Source organism: Phaeoacremonium minimum (genome assembly GCF_000392275.1).
Source record: "Phaeoacremonium minimum UCRPA7 unplaced genomic scaffold PA7_03_scaffold_290, whole genome shotgun sequence".
Taxonomy (NCBI): domain Eukaryota; kingdom Fungi; phylum Ascomycota; class Sordariomycetes; order Togniniales; family Togniniaceae; genus Phaeoacremonium; species Phaeoacremonium minimum.
In genome coordinates this window covers 825,594-837,782 of record NW_006921195.1, presented here as the reverse complement: position 1 = coordinate 837,782, position 12,189 = coordinate 825,594, and the positions used below count along the sequence as shown (strand labels likewise).

The window sequence follows — 12,189 nt, the reverse complement described above, 5'->3', positions numbered from 1 at the left end:
TAAGGATCATTTTTGTACGACTCTACGTGAGTGGACACACTCAACTCGCAGGCTCAATAGAGTCCTTCACGTTGTGTATCAAGATCGCGGAACTCGCGAAAATCCATCACGACCGACCGTATTTCGACTACCGAGGATGGAAGAACAATGGCAATGTCTATAGATGACGTGGTGAAAGACGATCCATCTTATCACTAGTGAGACAGAATGCTGACAGTATTTTGAAGTATAAATATGCAGGATAACCCTACCGTTCAATGAAATCTTCCATTTTCATATTGAAATCAAATTTCTCTCCCTTAGACCTTGTCTCTTTGTTCAAACAACAACCGAAATGTTCGCCAACGCCAAGGTTCTCGTCCTGCTCCTTGCCGCAGAGCTCTCAGCCGCCAACGTAGTCGCACGTACCGACTCAGGCCTTGAGATCATCGACTTATCCGACCCCGTAGCAGCAGCGGCAGCAGGCCATGGCTGCGCAGCGCCCGGAGCCGTCAACGGACAATGCGGACGCTACTACCGCAGCGGAGGCTGCAACGACCAGATCGGATCCATCGATCCTGGAGATGTGCGTGAAGCCGCTTGCCCCTTTTCTTCCCTTAGGCAGCATTGTTGACGTCTTTCGTGACGCCAGTGCGAAGGTAAATGCTACAAGCACCCAGCCGGTATCCGCAGCGTCAAGGCCATTGGCGACGGCACCTACGGCACCAACTGCCAGCTGTTCTCGGACGAGAAGTGCAGCGATGGGAAGGAGCTAGGGGAGACGGGCAACGCTATCTTTGTCACGGATCAGAGGTGCTACACCGCGCCGGGCGATAAGAAGGGCAAGAGCTTCCGCTGCTGGTTCAAGTGCTGAAGAGATCTTGAAGTGTTAGCGGGTGAGTTGAGGAGAGCAACGGGAAATTTGGAAGTCAATGTCCACGCTCGACCTGTAGCTAAATGTTTCAAACTTAAGTGCGCTTCAAGTACCAGCAATCCTTGCAAAATACAAATACATTCGTTTTATGCTGTATGGTACTTACTATCCATGTCATCTTCGACATATCGGCGCCTTGCACAATCTTGCATAATCCGAGTCTACCAGAGGCCCCAGGTAAAAGCAGCAAGGGAACTAGTCTCCATCCATTACCAGTTCTCAGTACCATGCACAAGAAACATCCAAGCTGCTCATAGAAACGCAAGGCCGGATAGAGGACCCGTCCTAGGATTAACGGACGTCCCGGGATGCACGTGTGAAAGATGGCAGCAGATGTCTGGGCCTGGCTTTCTTATCGAGGGCTGCCAAGGATCTGCCAAGACGGCCCAAATGATGAACTGCAGGGGCACCTTCGGGGCGTGCTAGGATCGCAGAGTGTCATTGGCCATCACCGATTCCAACCAGATAAAACATTCTGCCAGCCTTTTCACGACTGTATCTCGTGGGGAGCCGACCGGTGTTAGTCGATTTATGCTTATTCAGTCAAGCCCGTAAATCCGCTGTTCCCCCGGACTGTTGGGCCCGAGTGTGGGGTTCCGAATGCGGGTCTAGGCGCCGGGAAAGCTCTCACGCTTGTCTGTGGCCGCTTTCCCGATCCGGCCAGCTCTGTTCGGTCTCCATCTCGCTGTTCACGGTTATTTCAAACCAAAAGATCACTTAGCATACACATCACGGCACAGGCAAAGTGCGCTTTCATTTTATGGATTGCAAGCAATATAAGTGGTATTAGGTAAGATCGTTTCAAGGGTAAGGTATTGAAGTGGTGACATCATTTTGAGACCTGTGCTTTGCCTGGCCGAATGGCCCTGCCTTGAAACGCCGAAACCCCAGCAAACTCAAAAAGGTATCAAGAAACAAGAAAATATTCAGAAACTAGCCATCGCGCCGAAAGAGCCGATTACCAGTAAAGGGCAACAATCAAAGAAAGGTATCTTTTTATTGCACAGTGCCATCTTTCCCCCCTTGTGTCTTCTCAGCCAAAGTGGCGCACCAGGAAGAATGCTTTGTGCATTCTGATACGCAGATGTTGTTCGCATAAGGCGAGAATTTTAAGCACCGGCGTAGGTAGGGCCGTGGTGGTGGTGCTTGGTGCCTGGAACATCGGGGGTGTTGTGGCCGCGAGATCGGAGCGACTCAATGGCGTCGAGAACAACGAGCACGGTGAAGATGATCCTATTTCCAGCATTAGCTGCGAGTCTCGCCTAACAATTCTTCCCGAAGGTCACTTACCATAGGAAGAAGCCAAAGGCAACGGCGGCTTGCAGGCTACCGCACAGATGGTTGCTGCCGCAATGAGGCACGCCGATGAGGGCGGCTAGAGCGATGGAGCCGGCGAACCAGAAGATCATGGTAATGACCTCAAGCGCCAGAGAAGCGAGGCGGTGGAAGATGCTGGTGAAGTAGAGCGGGGTGACGCCGATGTAGGCGAGCACCAGCAGCGACCAAATGCTGTTGAATAGCATAAAGTTGACCGTGTCGGGGGAGTGGGAGCCGCTCCATCCATAGTAGTCGTAGCCATCGAAGACGCTGACAGCTGCAGAAGGGTATTAGATTGAAGCCTACAATGCCAACGTGAAGAGAGAAGTAGAATGACTTACCATATGCCGTCAGGCCCAGCTCGATGATCGTAAAGACCACAGCGACGATGTGAATGATGCTCACGAATCCGAATGCCATCTTGGTGATGTGCGGGTTCGACCGGAGAGGTGGGTATGTTTTTGTGGTTATTGCGATTATTAACACCGAAGCGTTGGAAGACCGAGGACGTCAGGGCAGACGGTTGGATCGTGAGGTGACAGGGAGCAATAAAAACGAAGAGACACAGAGAAGGGAGGGGGAGCAAGACAGATCCGGCGATGCGACTGTGCGGCTGCAATTTATTTAGTAGGAAACTCAAAAAAAGAGTCGCTCCCAGAGTAGTCTAGGAGTTGGGCTGGGCAGAGGCGGCTTGCCTCGTAGACTCGTAGTGCAGGGAGCGGCAATGTACGATGATGATGACGTGGAGAGACCATACATGGGTACCTAGGTACCTACCGAGCATACTGGGCTGCTTGATTACGGCTCTCTACTCTACTTGACACGCCTAGAGACATGGCAGCCAGCCCGAGCCTTGCTCATCTCCAGATTTGAGCTACTCACCAGTGCCCTGCTCCTCGTAGGGATGCATCAGTCATTGGGTGAGTCATCGCAGACCTGATACACTTGGAGGGAGTCCTCTACCAGTACTGTATCTGTATGGCAGACTGCATCACTCCGTCGAGATTCCCCCACCCACATGCAAAAGCCGGATGGGCTCGAGATGTGGTACTCCCACTCCCTAGGTAAGGTGAAGAGCTCATATATCGGCGAATGACCTCATTGGCAGCAGGGAGCACTGCTCCGGCATTGGGTAGCGAGAAGCTATTAAGGTTGGGGGGCTTGGACGCATGCTGGCGGGGGAGGGGAGCTCCCTGGAAGCGAGAAGCTATGACCAATCATTCCACTGAAAGGAAGGCGCTACCGATGCCGATTCCGTGTGACAAGCCTGACAAGCCGCGTTTTTTTCCAGTTTCCAGCGAGCAGTCAGGATTGTCAAGCCACACTATGACGACGTCGACCCTCTAAGGGAGGCAATCCCGCTGCACCACCTGACCACCTCGCCGCCGTAGATCGGAGGATGCAAACGTGGCGGGGAGCCCTACAGTGATCAAAGGCACGGGAAAGTAGGGCATTCACAGTGATGATAATAAGATGGGCTGCCTTGGTCCAGAACATACAAGAGAAAGGTGAAAAGGCTACCTAGGTAGTAATAGCAACTGACCGCGGGAGACAAAATAGCGTTTATTGTTAGCAGAAATCTAAAAGCTGAAGAGCGGCGGCTAGTTCGGCAGGCGGCCCAGCCTTAAAAGACTTGGCGGGGAAGGAGTGACCTGCCAGTTGCCATTGCATGTTTTATCGACGCCGGTAACGGTTACTTCCTCATCCGGATCCGTCCTCACACGGATCACTCATGTGATTAGACGGTGTTTCTTAAGACAACCACTCGCTTACGGAAGTCACGATGGTGTTGTAATACACTGCATTGCATCTACTTCAGGTATCATTAAGCTTCCTCAGCCACAGAATCTTACAGCTCATCCCGAATGAGTCCCTTACGAATTTTTAGCGCGGTGAGACCTTCGTCCACGGCGGCGAGATGCTCAAATCCTGGCGCATCCTCTCCCAGTCCCCATGCAAACACTCCCCCGAGTCGTTTCTTTTCAACGATCGCAGGGAATTTCTTTAGTATCGCCTCTGGGGTGTCAAAGGTCCACCACAGGTTTTCCTCAGGATCCCAGTAGTAGTATCCCCCTTGTTCCTCGTCGTAAACACCTGCCCACTGCGCCCTCGCCCACGACTCTGCGACTTCTTCTGGGACTTCATCATGATACGAAAACCCGCCGGTCCGGCCTAGGTCGGCCCCGGTGTCTGGATCCTCGAGGAGGAGAGTCTTGCAGCCCAGAGGAGACGCGGCATTCGCGCAGTCGTCGTGCTCCGTACGGATGAACTTGGTGTAGAAGGCGAAGCCCAGGTTGATGCTTTGCGGTGCTGCACCTCTCGCGACGTACGCGTCAACTGCTTCGATGCTGTTTTCGATCCCTGTGTGGTGTTTGGTGACATTGTCTCGTCGGTTCATCAAATCGTAAGTCATCACATTGAGGAAGTCGATATGGCGCATGATCCGCGGAACCGTGAGCCGCGTGAAAGCCATCATATCCCGTTCAAGTCCCGGCACGGCAGCCGAGATGAGCCTGTCCTTGCCAAGCGCGTCTCGAATCTCAGCGAGAAGGAGTGGGTATGCTTCGATCTCCCATGCTCTCTTAGAGTTGGGGATCTTCTTGTAGTCGTCCCCGTTGCCTCCTGGATATTCCCAGTCAATGTCAACCCCTGTGCAGACATTAGCGGTCACGATCACGATGACATCGTACACCACTTACCATCAGCGCCCGTGGTTTCGACCATCTTAGCGACGCTGGCAGCGAACGTCTGGCGCGATTCCTCGCTCTTAGCAGCGCGCTCGAAGCCCGCTACATCGCCCCAACCGCCAATGGCGACCATGATCTTGGTCTCCGGCGTGAAGTACTGGCGTAGCTTGCCAACATCGGCCCAGAATGGCCACTGTGAGCGCTCAGGTTCATTGAACCATTCTGACCTCATGAAAGCCAAGGCAACATGAGTGACATGCCCCAGCCGGCCAAGTTGCGGAACGACAGGATGTTGCCTGGTGATTACCATCAGCGAATATGGAAAGAGTTACAGCTCAGGTTAGTCTTATCATACCCAGTCAAGTACATGATGCACCTCGGTGGAGTAGCTACCACTTCCATCGCCATGACGGCGAGCAGCCCACATAGGATGGCCGCGATGCGCATCTTGCTGCTATCGAATCCAATGACTGGCCAGAAGAGCTTCTGTAGTCATGAGCGCACAATGGTGTTTCACTGTGAGTAAACGGTGGATAAGTATAATATCGAGGATGGGCACCCCCCAAAAAGAAAGAAAGTCACCGAGAAACCATCAAATTTTCTTCTTGGTTCAGTCCCCACGAGTAAGAGCGGAGTCCAATGGCAGGCAGTCTCTGTTACCAAGGGAGAGACGCGATCTGCCCTGTCTGAGATCCGCGTCAGTGGTTGGCCCTTACATTGTCTAGAGTTACCTGGGCTCGCGGTCCGAGAGCACGACACACGTGTTACCCCACACTGGGCCATGGCTGGTAGCATTCGCTAAACGATGGCCCGGCTCTGGCCCCCGAATTTTAGCGGCATCTTCCCGCCGCTATTGAGCTAAAAATCAATTGCCCTGAACTCCAAAATACAGAAAATTTCCGTCCTTCACGTCTGAGATGGAAATCGACTCCCGGTGACATTTCGCTTCTCGACCGGACACCAATTGACCGAGAATCACGATGTTCGAGAATCTGTGCACGCTGCCGCTCACCTCCGACCTCTTCACACAGGTCCTCCATCCCTCCGAGCCGCTGCTTACCGTCGGCTTGTCCAGCGGCCATGTCGAGACCTTCAGGCTGCCCTCCTCTGACAGCTCCTCTGACGACGAGGGCAACGAGAACAACAGCATCACGAACGGCAAGGGTCTGATCAACAGCGTGTGGAGCACACGGAGGCATAAGGGCAGCTGTCGCTCACTTGCGTACAGCCACGATGGACAATGTAAGCGCTCTTCCATTTACCACCACCAGAGAGAGCCTTGCTGACAACCCGCTCCAAACCAGCTCTCTACTCCGCCGGCACCGACTCAATAGTCAAGCACTTCTCCCCCGAGACCGGCAAGGTCACCTCCAAGATCGGCATCCCGCCGCGCGGCGCGCAGCCCGATGCGCCCGCCATCATGCACGCGCTCACGCCGCAGACGCTGCTGCTCGGCACCGACTCGGGCGCCCTCTACATCTACGACCTGCGCGACGGCGGGTCCCTCGACGCCCGCCCCGTGCGCAAGCATTTTCCCCACGACGACTACGTGACCAGCATCTCCCCACTGCCGCCCTCCGCCGAGAGCACATCCGGCTTGCCCAAGCAGTGGGTCTCGACCGGCGGCACGACGCTTGCGGTCACGGACGTGCGCCATGGGATCATTGTGCGGAGCGACGACCAGGAGGACGAGCTGCTATGCTCAACGGTGATACCGAGTGGGCTGGGGCCAAAGCGCTTGAGGAGCAATGCTGTTGTGGCGGTGGGTATGGGCTCGGGCGTGCTCACCTTGTGGGATCGCGGCGCGTGGGATGACCAGCAGGAGCGAATATATGTATCCGGTGGGAAGGGGCACAAGGATGCGGAGAGTCTGGATGTCATAGCTCGCGTGCCAGACGAGCTAGGCTGGGGCAAGAAAGTCGTCGTCGGGCTGGGCGATGGTAGTCTCGCAGTCGTGGACCTGAAGCAGAGAGAGGTCCAGCACAGACTGAGGCATGACGATGTGGAGGGCGTCACAGCACTGGGCTTTGACTGCCAAGGGCGCATGATAAGTGGAGGCGGGCGAAATGTTAAGGTCTGGGCTGATGCCTCCGAGGGTCAAGAGGAAGACGAGGAGGAGGACAGTGATGACGAAGAAGAAGCTGGAGGCCGTGGTACCAAACGGCCCGCAGATAGTGACGACGATAGCGACAGTGACAGCGATGCGAAACCGGCAAAGCAGATTAGGAAAAAGAGAAAGGGGAAGGGGGCCCAGAGAGCTGTGGCATTCCCGGGATTGGATTAGACATTTCAAAGATACCCCATTCCTACTAAATATAAGCTTATGCAATTGTATCAATATGGCTATGGCTTTTCAATCGTAAAAATGGGCTAGTTCAAGTCGTGCTCTGAAGTAACGGTGACAGATCAGCTTCTCGCACCTTTGCCCGACAGCTCTACTAATGTACTGTAAATAGAATCGTCAATCTCGACTTCTCCAACTTTGAGAGCCGCCTTTCGTAGCTCTGCAGACCGATCAAAGGGCATTCGAAGAGGGTCATCACCTGCCGCTGGCGGACTCGCTCTTAGTCTCTCGCAGTATGCATCTACTTCCCTCTTATAGTCGTCAAGCGGTCTGAACTTGCTGGGATCCACTGCAATGACATTGAAGCCGAACTGCCCCAATGGCGGTGGAAATGCAGGCGATCCAGCCAGAACTCCAAAGAGCTGCACCATGGACGCAATCCCAGAGCCTTTGTAGCCTCCCCAGGGAGCTATTGCACCTTCAAATACCTCCCATGGATTAGTCGTGGGCTCTCCCTTCGCGTTGAAGGCAGAGTTTGGTGGAAGCTCCGTCCCGAGGCGCTGCGCCAGAACGATATCGGCATGTAGCAGTTTCGACGTCGCGATGTCCAGGATCACTGGCGTCTTGCTTGTCGGAAAGCCGATACACAGGGGGTTCGTTCCATTCAAGCCCTTCGTGCCACCATGAGCAGCAACCCAGGGAGTCGAGTTGGCCGTAATGATAGTGACCAGGTCTTCTTTGGCAGCCATCTCGGCATAGTAAGCAAGCATCCCCGTCGTCCAGGTATTGCTAGCTCCGACAATCGCGATGCCCAGCTGCTTAGCCTTCTTGATCACCATCTCCATGGCTTGTCCGCCGACCAAGTACCCAAATGTGTCATGCCCGTCCAGATGTGCCAGCACTGGCGTCTCATTGGTGATCTCAATCTGCTCATTCGGCGGCTTTCCGTTCAGACGGTCTCGAATGGCTAGAAGGCGGGCAAATCCTGCGGCTGAGTAGCCACGGAGCTGACTGTCAAGGATGTGCTTTGTGATACGGTTGGAGGCATCCTCGCTGTAGCCTATCGAACGAAGAACATCGCAGGCTAGTCGTTCCGCTTCTCGAAGCTCAACTTTCATCGTGCTCTCTTCTCACAAGAAAAGTCGAAGCTTTTCACAAAGTAACTGCTATACGATCTTCTACGTCACGATTGATTGGTTCGTAACAATATTAAATAAGAAAATCCACATTTGGGCCTCATCTCCCGTCGTGGCCTTATGTGGAAGGAAGTCCTATGGGGATGGTCTCCGCGAACTAAACCAAATTACCTGCGACTTCGGTCTTGTCATTGGATGTGATTGTGGATGTAGACTCAAAGCGCTGTCCTCGTAGAACTTTTCACGGATTGCGTGCTAATTAGTGAGAGTCCATCGCCTTGGGGAAACTAGCGTGGTTGGAGTACGGGTTTGGCGCAACAAGATCGAGAATGAAGGATGGCTATCCACTCTAGCGAAGCCAACGCTCGCAACCATCGCGAATAATCGGTGTTGTTCATGACATATATACATCAATTTGAAGATTGTAGGTGTGAATGTCCTGGTTAAGTCTAACTTCATGATAGATTATGATTTCCTAACCTTTTATTCATAGATCATACTTAGTCATGACACCTCCAAGTACCATCGTGAAAATTGGGAACTTGTTGTGCTTCGTATATTCCACAAGAAAACTCTATTCTCCAAAATCTGTTCTGGCTGACGTCCGGATCTCGCACAACATTGGTTCTGAAAGACACGACTGCAGCTTTGGTGCTTCCTGGAATCTCAAAGGAAACTGCCGATGTTTTGGGGATTTTTCGCTTAATCAAGATGTGCGAGACTGTATATCTGTCGTAGTCCCATTTAGAGATTTCAGTTTGCGCCTCGTCCACTCGCGCCGGAGTGAACCCATACACCCCGTAATCAACTATCGAGCACTGCAGTTGTTGGTCGTCCAAGGAAGACCATCCGAGTGCATAGAACATGCTCCGAAAAGTAATGTTCTGACCAGGTGACACTTGAACAGTCGTGGTGAGATTCACTACCGCAGAGTCTCGTCCCACGTCCCCCGAGGTGAAGAATACTCGGTCTTGATCATCAAACCGATCCAACGGCCAAGCATCAGTAACAGACATCCCCACAGGGAGATGTATTTGGAGGGCGTGAGACCGTGTTTCAGCAATGGAGCGGAACAGAGCCGATGGCGTGTATATTCCGATAGCTGAAAGCTCTGTTAGGAGGTATTTCACTCTAGAAGTTCTAGGCGATAACGGTCTTATAACTTTCACAAAGTCCCATGGATCTTCTCGAACGTATTGGCTGGGACCGCACATCCTAATACGAACTCCAACGGGAACCATAGGGTCTCTGCAATGAAGTGGCAAAATATAACGAAACGCGTCCTTGTCCAGAACTCGTTCGCAAAGTATTTGAGACTCCATCCTTATGCCGTTATTTGTGACGGAAAAGTCTTGCCAAACCTGACCCGGCATTTTCAATAGGAATCTAGATTCGGCGAAATATCGCGGTGATGGAGCTAGGATACCGCAAAACACGGCACCCTTATGATCGCTTGGCGATGTTATTGGGGATGGAAGTCTCCAGGCAAATATGCTAAAATCCGCGGTAGACTTGATGATTTCTTCTTGTAGACGCCGAAACGCCTTTTCCTCTTCGCCATATAGAAGTGGCATATTTACGTCAAATATGCCAAACAAGGAATAAGCCTTATCTTCGACTCGAGTGGTCTCTCTGTGAGCTGCCCACGACATTTTCTGAGCAACAGCTACAGATTTCAGAGGCTGTGAACCCTGAAGAATCGTCAAGCTAATGCCTGTGATCTCCGAGATGAGGCTTATCAGATCATCTTTTGATCCTCTATACTTCCAGACTTGGTCAAAAAAGGAAATTTTCCTGGGGGCAATAAGTTCTTGCAATGTCCACCCCCGAGTAAACCATCGACAGCGTTTAAGCGAATTGCCCGTCATGGAATCTGCAGGCAGATCTGACAAAAAGACGTAACAGATCTCAGATCTTTGGTACCATCGATACATAGAATTGATAGCCTCACTGAGTTCTGAACTACTGGACTTGTCGATACAACATGTATCAATCCATGCGTAGTTTAACCCTGACTCAGAAGCTATGCGGCATGTCGCTGCGATTTTCTGATGCCCTTTCAAGTGGTGGCATGAACCCATTGCCATAGCTGCGAACGAGACCTCATCTTCATCCCAGGTGTGAGAAAGAATTGCATATTTCGGCATGTTAGTCCCGACAAACTCTTCGAAAAGGCCGGTTTGAGTATTGATGAGTCTCATGATGATAATCGCGCAAGCTCTTGCGCGAATGTAGGATCGAATGGTGGTTAACTACGGGTCTAAATGGAGGCTTTCCCATGTACGTTATGGTGCGGCTGAACTGCGGTATTCTTTAGTGACATTGTTTGTGCAAGGTAAGACACTCTGGCGCGTCTCAAGAGGGGGAGGTTACCTCGTGACCGGAAACGCTTCGTACGACGTAAGCCCGGCAGCGCCTCATCTAGTGTTCTTAGGCCAATCAGGACGCAGTCTCTGTGCAAATGCAAAATCAAAATGTCCAGAACTCGGCCTGGAGACTCAATTCTCCAACTGGACCTTGTATGATTTCACTGAAAGAACCTATATTTGGAAAAGGCTCGTCTTTCTGGTAATGGGTGCGAAAGTCTGAAAATGCTCTGCTTGAGAAAACGAGTTAGCCTGAAGTAAGATGTCATGAGAAATCAAATATGGTCGTTCTCTCTAAGGGTTTAAAGCCATTGCAAACTCGACGTAGTGCTTATCAGTCTTAGCTTGTTGTGAAGTCATCCACATGTCAAGTAGGCTTGCCGAGTCTCTTGCGGGTTTAGTCTAAACAGTATTGCTAACCAGAGCATGGAAAGCGACGAGGGCAGCTTAAACTCTACCGATTGGTTACTTGCTCGCTCAGATGACTGACAAAGATTCATGTACGCTCAAGTCTTCGTGAAGCATTGAGGTGAAAATTTGAGGTACTCTTTTGTGATCTACTTTGTACGGGTGGACTTGCTAGCAGCGGACCTAAGTAGACTGTATTGGGTTTGAGTTATTATCCTATATCTTCCTAGAGATTGTAGAGTGCTCTTTAGTCTTTATAGACTCTGACCTTGAAATCATCCAGCCACTTGTCTTCGATAATCACAAGTTGTGACTCTTGTGTTTTCTTCATATACGCATCCTCTTGCATGTCTCTATAATCTTCCCGATCTACGTCCATAAAGCCCTCCTTCGCAAGTGAACGAGGAGTGATCATCAACGAGCGGCCTATCAGTCAATTAGTCAACACGAAATGTACCTAATGCATTAGAATCTGAGCCTACCGTTTATTGAACGATCGCAGGCGACTCTCATCATACAAGCAGCGACGTCCTCCTGCTCGCCAAATTCGACCCCTCTATCGATGAGCCACTTTTCGTACTCGGCAGTTCGGATAGCGCTCTTGATCCAACAAGGGGCGACGTAAATGATTCGAATGCCCTGTTCCCAGCTAGATCGCCGGGCGGTCTTCATGAAGCCTCGCAAACCATGCTTAGTAGATGTATATTCCCAATTGCCCTGAGAATTTCCACAATGTTAGTGCTGAACCGACACAGTTTACATAATCATTGTGGGCTTCTCACAGGGGAGTCAATGTAAGCCACCATGCTTCCAGTGATGATAAAGCAACGGTCTCTGTCCTCAGTGTCTGGCTGCTTGCGGAAATAGTGCACAGCTAACTTCCAAGTATAGAACGTGCCGTCAATATTGACTCTTATAATATTCAAATCAGGCTTTGTCGGCTCGCCACTTGGATCTACCAAAAGGTAGTGAAGGTTAATACAACTCCTCATTCATCAAAACATAGCCTACGATAAAACGGCACATTCTAATAGAGACTTACCATCTAGGGTCCACAGGCTATCTCCAGAGCTACGGC

General features: G+C 51.6%; 6 protein-coding genes across 6 annotated transcripts; 2 read left to right on the top strand and 4 right to left on the bottom strand.

Moving 5' to 3' along the window:
- Positions 1-334: 334 nt before the first annotated feature.
- Positions 335-853, top strand: UCRPA7_3806 (hypothetical protein; the record flags this gene model as incomplete). The annotated part of the gene is made up of 2 exons (XM_007916179.1): positions 335-565; positions 632-853. 2 exons carry the CDS (start codon positions 335-337, stop codon positions 851-853), a joined length of 453 nt encoding a protein of 150 aa, XP_007914370.1.
- A 1,169-nt stretch (positions 854-2,022) lies between these two features.
- On the bottom strand, positions 2,023-2,650 carry UCRPA7_3805 (hypothetical protein; the record flags this gene model as incomplete). The annotated part of the gene is made up of 3 exons (XM_007916312.1): positions 2,023-2,146; positions 2,204-2,507; positions 2,572-2,650. The coding sequence occupies 3 exons, from the start codon at positions 2,648-2,650 to the stop codon at positions 2,023-2,025; spliced, it is 507 nt and encodes a 168-aa protein (XP_007914503.1).
- Positions 2,651-4,079: 1,429 nt separating this feature from the next.
- Positions 4,080-5,344, bottom strand: UCRPA7_3804 (putative chitinase 1 protein; the record flags this gene model as incomplete). The annotated part of the gene is made up of 3 exons (XM_007916315.1): positions 4,080-4,879; positions 4,930-5,110; positions 5,273-5,344. 3 exons carry the CDS (start codon positions 5,342-5,344, stop codon positions 4,080-4,082), a joined length of 1,053 nt encoding a protein of 350 aa, XP_007914506.1.
- Positions 5,345-5,897: 553 nt separating this feature from the next.
- On the top strand, positions 5,898-7,201 carry UCRPA7_3803 (putative wd repeat-containing protein jip5 protein; the record flags this gene model as incomplete). The annotated part of the gene is made up of 2 exons (XM_007916271.1): positions 5,898-6,159; positions 6,222-7,201. 2 exons carry the CDS (start codon positions 5,898-5,900, stop codon positions 7,199-7,201), a joined length of 1,242 nt encoding a protein of 413 aa, XP_007914462.1.
- A 122-nt stretch (positions 7,202-7,323) lies between these two features.
- UCRPA7_3802 (putative malate l-lactate dehydrogenase protein) lies at positions 7,324-8,319 on the bottom strand (the record flags this gene model as incomplete). The annotated part of the gene is made up of 1 exon (XM_007916262.1): positions 7,324-8,319. The coding sequence occupies one exon, from the start codon at positions 8,317-8,319 to the stop codon at positions 7,324-7,326; it is 996 nt and encodes a 331-aa protein (XP_007914453.1).
- Positions 8,320-11,358: 3,039 nt separating this feature from the next.
- On the bottom strand, positions 11,359-11,917 carry UCRPA7_3801 (putative short chain dehydrogenase reductase family oxidoreductase protein; the record flags this gene model as incomplete). Its single annotated transcript, XM_007916354.1, has 3 exons — positions 11,359-11,537; positions 11,594-11,828; positions 11,894-11,917. 3 exons carry the CDS (start codon positions 11,915-11,917, stop codon positions 11,359-11,361), a joined length of 438 nt encoding a protein of 145 aa, XP_007914545.1.
- Between the last annotated feature and the right edge of the window lie 272 nt (positions 11,918-12,189).